Consider the following 16687-nt stretch of genomic DNA (forward strand, 5'->3'; position numbering starts at 1 on the left):
GTTTGTTAAATTGAGAAGAAGCAAGTGAACTGAGGAGCAGCTTGCTTTGGGCGTTAGTGAGGATGTGTGCAGGCTGGTCCTAGGGTATGTCCAGGTGTGAGCAGCTCCCAGGCCTCAGGACAGAGCTGTGGACCAGGGAAAGGCAGAGGGGCTTCTTTAGTCTCATGAGTTGGTTCCCTTCACGAGCTTGTGGCTCCAGCAGCTTTTTAGCCGGGAGACCTGTATGTACGATCTGACCTTCCTCCTGCTCACCTTCTTCCTGTCTTGTAAGATTCACCCTGGGAGCGCGGTGTATGATCTTTTGGACACGGTCTTCATTGCATTTCCTTATCTCCTATTGTTGCCTTGGGATCAACCTCAGCCCAAATGAACTCATTGGGGAGGGAGAGAGGAGAGAGTGGGGAAGAGGGTCTAGATAAGATAGGATATAACTTGCAAGGATATGTCTCCAAGGACCCTACCCTCCAACTCCTTTCTACCTCCTAAGTTTCCATCACCCCTAATAGTCGGTTAGATTATGAACTCATAGATGGATTGATTAACCCATTGGTTAGAATCCCCATGATCCAATCACTTTCTCCAAGCTCCCCTTCCTATACAGCTTTGGCAACTAAGCCTTCAACATATGTGTCTTTGGAGGGACTTTTCAGATCCATACCATAATACTTTCTGTACATTATATATAAATTAAACTTTATTATTCCTGTACATGTTTAGGGCAAATGAATATATCCTGGATTTAGTACTGTCTGTGAGTTTTTAAATTTTCATTTGTGTTTTTTCTGCACATATGTCTGCATAAGGGCATTAGATCTCCTGGAACTGGAGTTACAGACAGTTGTAAGCTACCGTGTGGATGCTGGGAATTGAACCTGGGTCCTTTGGCAGAGCAGTCAGTGCTCTTAACCATTGAGCCATCTTTTCAGCCCCGCTGTCTGTGGCTTTAACATCCACTGGGATCTTGGAATATCTTCACAGAGGGCGGGGGAGATGATTACACTAGACGCAAAGTTTTTAGGCTTATGGCCCCACTGTCGTTCTTTGGTTTCCTAGCATTGCCCAGGGCCATACCTGCTTGCTGAAGCACTGGTTCTAGAGAGGGACTGAGTAGTCTCCCTACTATCAGGGACTTCTTGAGGGAGGTGAAGTTTGGAACCTTTAGTCAGTATCAACCACAAATGCCAATAGAAACATCTAAGTAATTTCTTTTGAGCATATAAAACATTTTTTTGTTTTATTTTCATTTAGTTTTTTTTCAAGTGGCAATATTCGTTGTTGTTGTTGTTATTTTTTTTTTGAGACAAAGTCTCACTATGTAATTGTGGTTGGCCTGGAACTCACTATGTAGACCAGGCTGGTCTCGAACTTGCAACAATCTTACCACCTTCAGCTTCCAAGTGCTGGGGTTACTGTCATTTGCCATCATATTCTGCAGAAAATATTATTTTACAAAACTAAGCTAAATATTTGTGTATGAGTGCTGGGTGGTCATGTGCTACAGTGCACACATGCAAGTCAGAGGACAGCCCTGTGCGGCTAGCTCTTTCCTTCCACCTCGATGGGGGCTCCGAGGATCAAAGCTAGGTCTCCACCCTTGCGCAGCAAATACCCTTGCTTGCTAAGCCATTTTCCTGGCCCCCTGTTTTGGTTTTATTGAGACAGGATCTCACAGTATAGCCTTGGCAGGCCTGGAACTTGCTGTGACCCTCTTGCCTCTCTCCCCTGAATGCTGACATTACGGGCATGTGCTAACACGCTCGGCAGAAGATAAAACAGTCTTAACAATGAAAAGTCTTGTGACGTCTTCCTATGCTTCAAGTTCCCTCGGATTGTTTGTTCACTTTCTTTGGCTTCAGCATTCTCTTGGATATTCATTGCTTTTTAATCTGTCTCCTGACTCTTGCTTTTTCTGTACTCAGGGCAGTCCTCTCCAGATAGTGTGGCTCTCAGCAGCGCTTTCCAAGCGTGCCAGAGCAGGAGCGGTGTGCCTGCTTCTGTCTTTCCCTCTTCCCCTTCTCTCCTCTTAACCTCTCCTCTCCTCACCCTTCCTTCCTCTACTTCCCCTCAAGTTACTGGGGGCTGAACCCTGGACCTCCATAGCGCTAGGCAGGGCTCTAACACAGAGCTACATTCCTAAACATTATTTGGGATTTTTCTTTTCTGGTAACTGACCCACCCTGGTCAGATAGGTCACAAACCTTGGCATCATGTCTGCCTCTCTCACCCAGCTCCCCAATCTCTTACAAGTACGGCCATTTCTCACTTTACCAGAGTGTTCAGAGCCCTGTCTTCTAACCGTTATCCCGACACATCCCCACACTGCTTTCATTTGCTTATTAATTTATGCATCTGATGCGTTTTGCATGGCCTCCATGTAAGACACTCCTCCTGGGATGTGGAATACAGCAGGAGACATCAGCAGAAAAAGACCAGCCTCTGACAGGAAAACAGAGCTGAATTTCCAGGTGCAAAGGGAGACACCATGTAAACACTATACGGAAGCCAATTGCCTTGTGTGTTAGAAGTTGAATGCTACAGAAAAAGCAACTGGGGACCAGGAGATCTGAGGGCGTAAAGTTGTAACGTTGAGTAGGATGGCGAGAGTAGACCTCCTGAAATATTAAGAGGGAAAAGTGAGAAATGGATCCTAGAAAGCGTTCTAGTGGAATCCACGGTTCATCAGCTCTCACGCTGAGGTGACTTGAGGGTGTGGTGACAGAGGAAGGAGCCTCACGGAATCTTTCCTAGATGGTTGCAGTCACTCTGAATAGACCATGGACCACCTCGTCTTTTTCTACCTTGGAAAAAACCTCTTTCTGCCTCCATGTTCTTATCTTTATTATGGGCACATTTCCAAAATGCTCCCCCAGAAACAACTGCTAGACTAAAACCTAACTCAGGCGTGTAAAACCGATTGTGACCCAACCTCCGCCCGCCATTCCCACTTCAAACAGCACTTCATCTCCCTTGGTTCTCTGTCTCCCAAAGTCCCTGGGCGTTGCCTCCCACCCATGCCTCCCTCACTTTCTGTCTCCCGGAATCTTTTTTGTTGAGGGCAGCGTGATCTTGAGCCTTTGCACGTTTCCTGTGTCAGAATTTATCCCTTTGAGGCCTTCCAGCCAGGGAGGTGTCTGTTTGCAGCACTCATTTGTGGTTTCGGTTGTCCTATAGCTGCTTGGAGTCCATTTGGCTCCTGGGCCAGGTTGGAAACTCCTGGGTCTCCTTTGCATCTTCGGATCCTGCTTGCACTGTGGGAAGCTTCTGGAATGACTTTTCCATTCAAGAGGCTCTTTCTGTTCTGTCTTGCAGATTGAAGCGCTGGTGAAGGACATGCAGAACCCAGAGACAGGAGTCAGAATGCAGAACCAGAGGGTCTTGGTCACCAGTGTCCCTCACGCCATGACAGGTGATGTGGCTTTGTGGCTTAGGTCGTGATTTGAAACAAAACCCGCAAGGGGATGGGCAACCTTGAGCCCACATGCTGTCCTGGTTGGTTTATTATGTTTTTGTTTGCTTGTTTTTGTCAATTTGACTTAAGCTAGAGTTATCTAGAAAGAGGAGACTCAGGTAGCAAAATACCCCCATTAGATTGCCTGTAGACAAGGCTGTAAGGTGTCTTCTTGTTAAGTGATTGATGTGGGCATGCCTGGCCCGTGGAGCGGGGACAGTGCCACCCCTGGGTCCTGAGTTGCATAGGAGAACAAGCTGAGCAAGCCATGAGGAGCAAGCCAATAAGCAGCACTTCTCCATGGCCTCTGCTTCAGTTCCTGCCTCCAGGTTCCTGTCTTGGCTTTGCTCCGTGGACTATGACCTGAGATGTATAAACCAAATAAACCCTTTCCATCCTAAGCTGCTTTTGGTTAAGGTGTTTTTTTTTTTTTTTTTGTCACCGCAATAGAAACCTAAGGCACCTGCCAAACTGCCCATAGCCTGTGTTTATAAGTAAGGCTTCGTTTCTGTTGTGTGTGATTGACAGCTGTGTTGTTGTTCCAGCGGCAAAAGTGTGATACATGGCTGTGCTCAGGCCGCATTAGGTTTAAAAAACTAAGTATTTACTACTGTTTGTCTGGGAAACCAAGGCTTTTGTCTTCCTTCTAATTCACACTCAGACCCTTCGGAGCTTTCCCACGGGGATGGAGTCCCTAGTTCCTCCTTATAGGAGTTTTAAGGGTAGTCCAGAGCATCACCTGGGGAGAGTAGTGTGGTGGGGGTGCTGGGTCTGAGCATGAGAATGCATTTTGCTTTCTCTGTTACCCATGTTTTAAGATCAGGTTTTGTATCAGAGAAGACGTCATGGCAGGGCCTGGTGCCTGCAGAAGTCGACTGTGTCTCTGAGCCAGGGATTTGTGGACCTGCACTCTTGACCCTACCCATGATCTGAGTGTATTTTTCTCTCTCTCCCCTTCCATCCCCTTCTCTCTCTGCACATACATGAAAAGGATCAACCTTAGTTATTGTTCCTCAGGGATCATCCACCTTGTTTGTTGAGACAGGGTCCCTAACTGGCCTTGAACTTGCCTGTCTGTCTCCCCAGCCTTCTTGTTATCACACTTGGCTTTAAAAACAAAACAAAACAAACAACCACCCCAAAATGGGTGTTGCAAATCAAACTCGGGTCCACATGTTTGTGTGTGAAACAGCTGAGCGGTCCCCAGCACCTTAACTGTGTATTCTTCATATAAGATGCCTTCATGTTGTAGAGATATGCTGTCTCCATCACCCTTCTAGTGGCTTTGAATGTGTCCCTGATTAAAAGCAAAACAAACAAACTAAAAAAACCACCATGCCTGTCCTACCTTATGGGTGCTAAGAGACACAGGGAGGGACAGAGCACTGGCGGGCGATCTTACTACTCACCAGGCACCTACTGCCTGCAGGACCCCAGGGCAGCACAAGCCCATTCACGTCCTAGCCATCTCTCAGGCAGGGGTTGCCATTCATGCGTTTCAGTGAGAAACCCAGGATGGGGGCAATGTATTGGCAAGGGTTTCTCCTGCGCAAGTAACCAAAGACCCACTATGGCTTGTTGGGGCAAAATTGGAATTGATTGGAGTGCTTTGGAGCAGTTCAGGGACACGTGGGAGAGTGGGACTAGAGTGGCCCTGGGCATCTAAAGAGTGGAGACCTCGGGGTAGGATTTTGTTGGGTATCTCTGTTCTTCACATTGTTTTAAGAGGCAGCTGTCCTTGAAGGCATCCCGGCTACTGTCGGTCATTTCTGCCTTGAATTTGCTAATTCTGGACTAGAAGACCCTTCAGTGGGAAGTTCTTGGCTTGCTGGCTGGTACTTGGCATGGCTGTCTGTATAAGGATGTCTAACAAAAGCTCACTGAGTATGTGGATTAGTTCCGAGTTAGTGTTGCAGAGAGCCCTAGACGTGAGTGGGACGCCTGAGGCTTAATCCTTCAGTTACACCTTTCCTAGCCCTTCTCGGGCTTTCTCACTTTGGAGTGGCTACAGAAAGCCCTGTCTGAGGCAAGGTGCAGGGATAAAAGGGACCCTGATGCTCAAGGGCCCAGCATGTGGCAGCTGATTCACAGCTTGGGAAAGTTGGCAGTTTCCTTCTCTGTGTCTGCCAACAACCAGGATAAAGTTAGGAGTGGGTATGATAACCCCTGTTTTATAGAAGGGGCTACAGATATATAAAGAAATCCGAGAAGGCTGTAGCTGTGGTTCAGTGGTACAGCTCTTGTGTCCTGGGTTCAATCCCCAGTATTGAAACAAGGACGAGGCTAAGAACTGAGCCCCATAGCACTGAGCCCTTTCATGAGGGACCTTGAATTTGAGTCTGGCTTTGAGAATCGCCTCCATCTTATCCTGTATCAACGTGTGTTTTGCTTTCCTTCTATAAGGAAAACACGGGTTATGCGTGGTTTCTAGATCTGGGGGAGGCTACCTATCTGCCCTGTCTTCTCTTGAGTTCCACCTTCTGTAGAAACGGATCATGAGGGGGGAGCCCCCTCCCTGCCAAGGTAGAGCCAGTGATGGCAAATGTGCATCCAGGTTCTTCCACGGCAGGACGCACGGCTTCTGGGAACCGTTGGCTGTGGAGCCTGCACAGCCAGCCTGCCGGGCTGCCAGCACAGTCCCTGAGGTGCAGATGCTAGTGGCGCTGTAAATTCGTTTGGTCTATTTCAGGAAGCAGTTAAGTGGATGAGAAAGCCCTGGGCTCCTCAGTGGAGAGTGCTAACCAGGCTGATGGCTGCCTGAGGCAGACTGGCAAGCTGCATGCCTTTAAAGAGAGGAATGGAGCGGAATGTTGGCTGACACACGGAGGCCTAGGATTTTAGGTGAAGCATCTTGCTTGGGAACCGCCGACTGGGGTTGAGTCAAAGCTTAGAGCCACAGGAGGTGAACATGTTGGAAGCAGCAGTGGTGGCGTGTGGGTACCGACAGAGACAATGGTTGGTTATCCATCGCAGCCTACGGAATATTTAAGGAAGAGGTACAGGTTGTTCATACTTAACCACAACGGTGCCAGATAATTAGGTTCAGACAAGTAGGTCATAATGGACCTCTTTGGAGGGCTATGAAAGAAATGTTCTTTCGCTACCTGAAAAGGGAAGTATCAGTTATGACGGCCAGCCGCAAAGATGCCAATGACAGGACCTCGAGCTCCGACCTTTGGCATGCTTTGTGGGCCATTGCCTATGCGGGTAGGGACCAGACTCTTCACTTTTGGCTGAGGATGTGGAGAATGTGCCCATTGCCATTTACCAGATAGTGTCTGAGTTGTTGGGGGGGGGGTTGGTTCTGGGCACCTTGTTTTTTTTTGAAGTTGCCACTGCTCTTGTACAAGGAGCATCTGGCCATGAGGCTAGAGGCCTCAGGCTGAGAAATGAGCTCAGAGCTCCCACAGGTCCTCCAGTCGCTCCAGACTTCTCCACACTTATTTTTGTCTCCATCCTTAGATAAACCTAAATGCTCAGGGATGTGTAAATGGGTCTGTCGTCTCTCTTGACTCATCTCTGCCTGCCTCTTTCTCTCCTGCCTTTTGTTTTACACAGTCCTAGCTCTGTGCAGCGCCCCTCCATAACCCGAGACTTGCAGGGCCCGAGGAAAGAGTACAAAGGGAGCCCACATTCTACTTTCCAAAGTTTCATATCAACCTACAAAACGTTACTAAAATAGGTTCCCTCCTCCACTGTGATAAAAGTACCTTTGCACAAACTTTAAGGTTTGAATTTAGAGTTCTCTGGCTCCTAAGTGTTATACCTGGAGGCTTGGATGTAGGAGGACCATCCCTGCTCTCAACCTTTCTTCAATTCCAATCCCAGGTTCTGGTTCACTCTTGTGTGTGCAAACTCCGTTCAGAACCCTAGCTGACCTTGGATCTACTTTTTTTTTTCCCAAGTAGGAAGACTCAGTGTGTTTGCTGTTTAATTGATGAGTGGTGGTCTTTAAATGATTTTGTGGTAAGAAGATAAAGATAGCGAATGAGGTAAAGACTGAGCGGGAGATAGAAATAGGAATTATGAGTTCAAGACGACATTGGCTAAATCGAGCGATTTAACTCTCAGCCTGGGCAACTTAGTAAGACTGCCTCACAATAAAAACAAGCAAATGAATGAATAAAAGACCATGTCTAGTGGAGGTTAAGCTGCAGATCTGGTGGGGTCTGGTCACAGTGGGTCTGAATTGTTCTGAGTTATTTGAGTAGGAATAGGATTGCCTACTAGTGAGGAGGCACAGCGTGGAGGAGAGTTTGTGGTCCTGGGCTACATATGTTGGGAGGTCTTGACATAGATCAATTACATCTCTGTTTTGCAGGAGGTGATGTTCTACAGTGGATCATCCAGCGCCTTTGGATCTCTAACCTGGGTGAGGCCTTGGCCTATGCAATTACTGATTGCTATACATGTGGTACTAGAGGGGAAACCAAAAAGGAGTGTAGGGTTTTTTTTTAACTCTTTGGGGACCCACTACCTAACTCCCAAATAAATACATGGAGACTTTTTCTTACTTATGAATGCCCAGCCTTAGCTTGGCTTGTTTCTAGTCAAGCCAAGCTTAAATTATCCCGTTTCTCTTTAACTGCATTTGCCTCTGGGCTTTTTACCCTTCTTTATTCTTTATATCTTTTTTTCTTACTTATTCATGACTGGCTGTGTGTCTGGGTGGCTTGCTCCTGGTGTCCTCCTCTCCTTCCTCTTCTCTCTTCCTTGAGCCTAGCTTTCTCCTTCTATTTATTCTCTCTGCCTGGCAGCTCCACCTATCCCTTCTCCTGCCTAACTGTTGACTGTTTGATCTTCATCAAGTCAACCAGGTGTTTTAGACAGGCAAAGTAACACAGCTTTACAGCATAAAACCCATGCAACATAAAAGAATGCAACACATCTTTGCGTCATTAGACAAATATTCCACAGCATAAATGGCTGTAACACAGCCTAAACTAATATTCCACAACAGAGCTGGTGTTACAGGAGTCACTAAGAAATTTGCATTTTAATCGGAGAGACAGGACCTTCAAGAATAAAAGAACTAGAGTCAAAAGCAAAGGCAAGGGCTGGGCTGACTCAGTGGGTAAAGTGCTTGCTGTACAAGAATGAGGACCTGAATTCAGGCTCCTAGCACTCATGCAAAAAGCAGCCCAAGTCTGTAAAACCTGCCCTGGGAGCTGGAAGTGGGGCAGGAGAGGCCTTGTGGGTTCACTGGCCACTACTCCAGCTGAAATGATGAGCTCGTGTTCTGTGAGAGGCCCTGTCTGAAAACAGTAAGGAGGAGAGAAATAGAGGAAGAGACCTGATGTTGGCTTCTGATCATACTTATACATATGTACACGCTCATGCTCACACACTCATGTACTACATATACATACATGCACATAAAAAAAAATCAAACAAATCCTTAAAAAAAGAACCTCTTTTTCAGTCTTCAGGTCTTATGTTGTAAGGATAGGGTACTCTCTTGGGGGCGGGCTGAGCCATGAGATTCGAGTTTTGGCCCCACTCCTAACTTTTATCTGGAAACTCCTTCTCCCCAGAGGCACAGAACTTGGGCAACTTTATTGTCAAGTACGGCTACATCTATCCCTTGCAAGATCCCAAGAATCTTATTCTCAAGCCCGACAGCAGTCTCTACCGGTTTCAGGTGAGCTTTGACCTTGACCTTAGATGCTAATGTGGGGTAGACCAGTTGTCCTTATATTCTCACAGATCAGGGATTTAGAAATGGTGCTATCTTTCTCATTCTGGGGCTGAGGATCCATGAGGTCCCAGCCCTGTGGGTAACCATGGTTTTCTGCCATCTTTTGTAGACACCCTATTTCTGGCCCACTCAGCAATGGCCAGCTGAAGACACAGATTACGGTAAATACATCACTTGTATGCTTCTGCCCTTGCCTAACACACTGCTTATTTGCATGCTGCATTGGTGACATTTGTCTAGCTGTCATCATGACCTTTATGTCAGTTCACATCTGTATTAGAAGTATCTCTGGAGGCTGGGATGGGGAAAGGGGAAGGGACCTAGTTGGCTAAACATCTTTTTTGACTACCTGGGGGGTTTGGAATATGACAACGATGGAAAATACCATTGCTTTCTTTTCTAGCCATCTATCTAGCTAAGCGGAATATCAAGAAGAAAGGGATTTTAGAAGAATATGAAAAGGTACAGAGACATATTCAACTAGAGTTTTATAATGGAATGGAATGTAGTCCTGAGCTATTTTTCTCTCTTCCCTACATTACTACATCTGTCTATCCATCATTCGTTTATCTACCCATCTGTCCTCTATCCTTCCACCATCCATCCATCATCCACCATTATCCATCCATCCATCTATTCATCCATCTTCTGCCATCCATCCATCCACCCGTCCATCCATCCATCCACCCATCCATCCATCATCTGCCACTCATCCATCCACCCATCCATCCATCATCTGCCACTCATCCATCCACCCGTCCGTCCATCCATCCATCCACCCATCATCTATCATCCATCCATCCACCCATCCATCCATCCATCCATCCATCCATCATCTGCCATCATCCACCCATCATCTGCCATCCATCCACCTGTCCGCCCATCCATCCATCCACCCGTCCATCCATCCATCCATCCATCCATCCATCCATCCATCCATCCATCCTTTCATCCATCCATCATCTGCCATCCATCCACCACCTATCCATCCATCCACCCATCCATCCACCCATCCACCCATCCATCCACCCATCCATCCATCCATCCATCTATCCACCCATCCATCCATCCATCCATCCATCCACCCATCCATCCATGCATCCATCCATCCATCCATCCATCATCTGCCATCCATCCATCCATCTTCCACCTATCGTCCATTTATCTGCCCATCCATTGATTTGATTACAGCTTACTGAAACATTCTTTTCCATGTGTCGCTTCTGTTTTCTCCTGCTGTAATTTAAGCCCTTGCCTTGGTGATTACTGGGGATACTGAGGCTACTCTGTTTCTTTTGTTTTTCTCAGATGATGTAACTTAATATACATGATAACACAAGCCCTGATTAACAAATTCGAACTTAAATTTATGGTGTCAAAACAATAGGAAAGACTTAAATTTTGGCTGAGTGGGTCAGATTTCCCAAAGAACATGTCTGAAACGTCGGAAGGTATCTTAGTTTTATTCTGTTGCTGTGATAAGTACCATGACCAAAAAAAATCAACTCTGGGAAGAAAGGGTTTATTTAGGTTTATATTTTCAGATTACAGTCCCTTACTGAGAGAAACTGAGGCAGAGACTGAAGTAGAAACCGTGGAGGAACAATGCTGTTTACTCTCTTTCTCACTCACTTATGCTCAGCTGGTTTTCTTACATAGTCTAGGACCACCGGCCTAGGAATAATACTGCCCGAAGTGGGCTGGGATTCATACATCAATTAACAGTCCCATAAGACAGTGTCCCACAGATTATGTGCCACAGCCAATCTGATCAAGGCAGTTCTTCAGTTGAGAGTCCCTCTTCCCAGGTGACTCTAAGTGGTGTAAAGCTGACCACAAAAGCTAACTCAGTGCATAAGACTGACATATCCGGTAGAGGGCAATGATCTTTATGGGTTTTAATTCTTTAAAAACTTGTCCTTACCCATCTATATTCATCCATCACATCAAGTCAGGATTAATCTTTGAGAATTCTTTATTAGCATATATTAATAGCACAAAATATTGGATTTCATTGTGATAGTTTCAGACACAGTTTGCAGGCCTTCCTTCCTTCCTTCTCTCTCTCTTTATAGTAAGCAAAGTCCTGAGCTGTACTCTCAGCTCTTTTAAGAGTTTTTGCTGTTGTTGTTTTTGTTTTGAGACAGTATTCCACTGTACTACTTGGTCTGGACTTGAACTTGCGATCTTTCTGTCTCAGCCCCTTGAGAAGCTGGGATCACTGCCTGTGTCACCGGGCCAATCTCGCTTTCTAGATTCTGTTGTTGAATATAGTTTCTACTGCCACCCTCCACCTTTTCTCTCCATAATAAGATTTAGGATACATTTCTCTTATTTTAACTTATTTATTTTTGACACAGAGTTTCTCTGTGTAGCTCTGGCTGTCCTGGAATTTACTCTGTAGACCAGGCTGGCCTCAAACTCAGAGATTTGCCTGCCTCTGCTTCTTAAGTGCTGAGATTAAAGGCATGAGCCACTACTGCTTAGATTTGTTTCTTTTTTTGGTGTGTGTGTGGGATACATTTATTTTAAACAAAGCAAATGAAGCCAAGGATAGTGATGCTATGGGAGACACTGGACTGTGCGGAGCCAGGGTATCCTTTGCTGACTTGATGCACTGTGCCTTGCTATTTGTGGTCCATTCTGGGAGGCAGACTGTCCTCATTTTGTTTTTCTCTTCTAGGAAAATTATGATTTCCTGAACAAAAAAATTAATTACAAGTGGGATTTTGTCATTATGCAGGCCAAAGAGCAGTACCGGTGAGTGAAATGTGGTCCCAGGTGTTGTCTTTGGGCTGTCTCTCCTCTCTCCTTCTTTTCTTTTGTGCTATTTAACTTAAATTTGGGGGCAGTATGTGGTGTGTGTGTGTATGTGGTATGTGTGGTAAATGTGTGTGTGTGTTGTGTATGTGTGTGTATGTGCGTGTGTGGTATGTGTGGTGTATGTGTGTGTGTGTGTAGTGTGTATGTGTGTGTGTGCATGTGTGGTATGTGTGATGTGTGGGTCTGTGTGCTCCGGTTAGAAGATAACCTTGCTGATGCACGGGTGTCAGCCCCCTTTTCCCTTGAAACTGAGCCTCTCACTGGCTTGGGACTCTGCAGTTCTAAGTGATCCAGGCTGTCTGGCCTGAGAATTCCAGGAATCTGCCTGTCTCTCTCTCCAGGGCTAGAATTACAAGGATATAAAACCATGTGTAGTTTAAAAAATATTTATCTATCTATTTATGTGGGTTCTGGAGGGTCAGACTCAGGTCCCCATGCTTGGGAGGCGAGCACCTCACCAATGAACGCATCGTCGCATCCCACCGTTTCTTTTGATTAAAACCAGCCCACAGTGAGCCTGTCTGTGATAAAGTCCAGGCTAGAGTTAGGGAACAGAGGACACAGCCCTGATACAGTAGAGTGCAGTACCGTGAGATGAGGGTCATGTGACAGGGTCTGTAGAGGGAGCTGTGGAAGTAGAATCCTTCAACTCTGAGGGATGTTGGTGGTGGATGGAGGGGGTGTTCTAAGCAGGCAGAAGACGGGAGAGTGTGGAGTGTCGAATTGGCAGTGCCTGCTCCCCACGACAATTCACAGGCCCCACAGGGTTTGTTTCTCGCTCACCGTTGGGCCTGCTGTAGGCCATCTGCTGCTTTGTCATGCCTTCTCTGACCTCAGGACCCAGGACGGCAAATCTAGGAGCTGAAGTGAGACCACAGTACACAAGAGTGAAGGATTTGGGCCCACAGTTTGGGGGGTCTAGTCCATGACGACAGGGGCCCAAGGCAACTGGTCACATTGCACCCACACGCAGGAAGCGTAGAGATGAATGCTAGTACTTGGCTTGCTTTTGCCTCTTTGTTCGGTCTAGCCCATGTGATGGTGCAGCCTACAGTCAAGATGGGTTTTCCCACCTCAATTAAACCTTTCTAGAAACGCCCTCACGGTCATGCCCAGGTATGTGCCTCCTAGGTAATCTAATCCAGTGGCGTTGGCGATGAAAGATTCACCACCGTGCCCCCATGGGGCACTGATGAGAGATCTCACTCTTCCTTCAGCCACCAGTGTGTTCCTGCCTGACATGTTTGAGACAAAACAACACTGAGGGAACTTGCTAGCACGCCATTGATATTTGCTTGCCAGGCTTCCTTTGGTGTTCACAGGTGCCCTATTATTTTATAGAAGATGTGCCTGGCATGAATGTGTCTGCCATGGTTATCTTCTCTCTTTAAGTCAGGAAACGGAGGCTTGAAGAGGTTAAATTTATTTGATCAAGCTTACTCGGTTGGGCTAGAATGATTAAATTCTATTCAGTGTACAGTTTTGCATTCCCAGTGGGTTCCAATCTGGTTCCTAAGCTGGTCCCAGGAATACAGAGATGGAATTGTGTTTATCTCCCCAGCCCTCCGTGCCCTCCCCTCTACTTCTGTATTCCAAGTGGGATAATCCCAGCCACCCACACACCCTGACATAACCCTTGCAGGCACTGCAGCTCAGGGCAGTTCTCAGCGGCTCCCACTTCCTCCTCCACCAGCTCTAGATAAATCTCCGAGTACCCAGACTCCTGGGAAATTCTCTCCTCTCTTCACTTCCAGGTGCAGTGGGATGGGGAATTCCCGAAAGGCTTGTTTCTTCTGAGACACCGGCCTCCCCTTGACTCCACGGCTTAACTCAAAGACTACCACTGATTTCAGACTTAGGACCCTGCCACAAAGCTAGATGGGCCATGTGGGTTGACCCATGGGGTAGTTTTTGTTATGCTGAGCCCCTCCTTCTGCCCTCCTCCTCCTCTTCTCTTCCTCTTGTGGCAGTGTGGCAGCTCTTCCTTTTGTGACCCAGCCATTGCTCATGCTGTGCCTGACCCTCTGTTGGTGAAGGCCAACACAAATCCCACCTGGTTCTCAGGGGAGGGGAAATAGACCCTTCCATCAGTTGAAATGGCATGGAGACATAGTTCAGAACCACTACGGAGACCATCCTTGTTTCTGCTTTATAGTTTCTCATAGTACAAATGCGGTAGGCAAGTCTTTATTTACTTCTTGAGTGTTCATGTAATGCTTAGACTGAAAAAAAAACCTCAAAGTCTGGGGCTGTTTTGACTCCCAGTAATTGGAACACAGTGGGAGATCAATAAATTGATGAATGAATGAAAGGTGAACAAATGCTGTTGTGGAGAGACGTCACGTGATCCCCTAAACGAAGTCCTCATTTACTGGCTATTTTGAATTGCGTCTGTCACAGCTCTCCTGCCATCGTATGTATCACATAGATGCTGTTGAGCAAAGCCAGAAAGGCCTGCTGGGGGCATTAGAGACTGGCTCTATTTACAAGACCGGCTAGCATTATAGAAACTGTGCAAGCCTGAGGCTTCTCGTGGTCCATCCTCCTGAGGAGTCAGCCTGGTTAACCTGGAGGAAAACCCATTAGGTTGTTATGGGAGAATGGGGGCAACCGTGTTTCAATTTCGTTTCCAGAGGAGGTTGGTCAAATACCCTGCTGAAATGGCAGTGTTCACCCCTCTGGCTCTCTGGATGCTATTACGTTATTCACAGAACATTAATGGGGAAATAAATCCACCTGCTCTGCCGAGAGGAGGGTGCGTGCGTCATCTCACGTTGCCCGTTGCCTGGTAAAGCAGACGTTAATCAATGTGAGCAAGGCTAGTCCTGGGAGTGGGACTGAATGGCGCACTTGGTGTGGTAATGAGTGCTTCTTCCCTTGGAGAGAAGGAGGCCCACATTATTTCCTCCTGCAGCGGTCATGAGGAGATGGTTAGACAAAACAGGGTAACCTTTAAGTCCTCAGCAAGGCTGAAAATAGGCTGAGTTGTCTCCAGCTCACTGGAGGGACAGAGAAGGACAAACAGGTAGGGAGAAAACTAGGACACTCTGAGACCACCACTGCTGTACCCCATCTCTGGTGTGGACTGGCATCTGCCTGTCCCCATGTTGATCATGTTGTTGGTCAAAGCAAGGAACCCAGTCTGAAGCCGGGGAGGTCAAATATTGGCCTACGTGGTCATCATCTCTGCTTCCCGCAGTAGTGAAGTTGGTGACGGTGGTACCCGGAGCAGAAGTGTGGTGTTGGCAGTGCTTGCTGCCTATTGTCATTATGGCTCTTGGGAGTTGTCTGAGCAGATGGAGAAGGTGGTTTAGGGCATCAGGAACGGATGCTATCTTAGACCAAAAGATATGAAGTAACTCCTGGCCTTGAACATAGCTTTTTTAAAAAATTTGTTTGGATTTTTGTTTTTTAGGACTGGCAAGGAAAGGAACAAAGCCGACAGGTACGCGCTGGATTGCCAGGAGAAGGCGTACTGGCTGGTGCACCGAAGCCCTGTGAGTACGGGTTCCCCTTCCCTTCTGAGCTTCCCCACTCTCCTGTCTCCCCACTTTACCCCAGCTACCTCTGGCTGCCTGGCTCACTAGGGTTAGAACTGAATTAGCCGGAGGATCTGTTCAGTGTGGGCGACGTGGATGAAGAGGCCTTGTGCTGTGTCTTGGTGGGGTGCTTGCGGCTTGTCTGTCAGGGTTAAGTGTTGCCCTGGCCCGAGTCACGGGAATCAACTCATTCACGAGGGCTTGGACATCTTCATTGTTGTCGTTTCTTCCTTGGGAAAAGAATATAAGAAGAAAATCTGTGAGAACAGATGGTCTGCAGAGCCCAAACTGCAGCTCTAGCTTTTCCTCCCCTGGTTCAGGTCAGCAGCTGGAATGGGAGAAGATGGATGGACTGAGCAGGCTTTCAAGCATCTCATTGCTTGGAGCACTTTGCTTCTTTGGCATTGGGACTTCTTTTTATTTTATGTGTATGAATGTTTTACCACCTTGTATGTATGTGTACCAGGAGCATGCCTGGTGCCCTCATAGGTCAAAAAAGAGTGTCGAATCCTGTGGTACCGGAGTTACAGATGTTTCTGAGCAACCTGTGGTGTTGGAAGTAGAACCTGGGTCCTCTGCAAGATCTGCCAGTGTTCTGGACCACTGAGCCATCTCTCTAACCCTACTTTGGGACTTCTAATAGTTCTAAGAGATAGGCTATCTGTTATGGATGTAACCTGTCCCAGCTCAGTATTAGGAAATGACAGTCTCATTCTCCAGCATCCCGCTAGAGTTATCTCTGCTGCCTCAGTTTCCTCCTGTGTCAAGGTCATATGCACTTTCCGTGAGATTACAGAAAGTGGGAGAGGTGACAGAGATTCAAGAAAGCGGAGCAGTCAGAACAAACATCCTTTCTCCTCCTCCTTTACTGACCTTGCCTCCTGAAATGGCCAGAGATGCTCAGAACAGGAAGTGAATGGAGCCAGGGATGGTGCTAAAACCTGCCACCAACCCACCAGAATCTGATTATTTACTTACCTTTGTGTGTCACCCACAGATTTTTCTTAAGGTGTTGCCGCTGTGGTGCGTGGTTTGGATGTTGTGTGGCTGAACCGAAGGTTCTGGGCTTAATTCTCAAGTAGCTTATTTGGATTATCTTTGCTTCAAGGAAAAAAACCAAATCTTAGGTGCCTGTCGCAGGTGCCTGGGGGTTGGGTGTGGATGATAGCACACAGAGTT

General features: G+C 47.0%; 1 protein-coding gene across 2 annotated transcripts in view; it reads left to right on the forward strand.

Moving 5' to 3' along the window:
* Positions 1 to 16687, forward strand: part of Rgs9 (regulator of G protein signaling 9) — a 69319-nt gene that overhangs the window by 11348 nt on the left and 41284 nt on the right. For both annotated transcript variants that reach the window (XM_048446077.3, XM_048446078.3), the window contains exons 2-8: positions 3310 to 3406; positions 7770 to 7820; positions 8983 to 9089; positions 9256 to 9307; positions 9550 to 9608; positions 11830 to 11906; positions 15385 to 15466. In XM_048446077.3, coding sequence (XP_048302034.1) covers positions 3310 to 3406; positions 7770 to 7820; positions 8983 to 9089; positions 9256 to 9307; positions 9550 to 9608; positions 11830 to 11906; positions 15385 to 15466 — 525 coding nt within the window. The remainder of the gene's footprint in view (positions 1 to 3309; positions 3407 to 7769; positions 7821 to 8982; positions 9090 to 9255; positions 9308 to 9549; positions 9609 to 11829; positions 11907 to 15384; positions 15467 to 16687) is intronic.

Source organism: Myodes glareolus, chromosome 9 (genome assembly GCF_982192425.1).
Source record: "Myodes glareolus chromosome 9, mMyoGla1.1, whole genome shotgun sequence".
Classification (NCBI taxonomy): domain Eukaryota; kingdom Metazoa; phylum Chordata; class Mammalia; order Rodentia; family Cricetidae; genus Myodes; species Myodes glareolus.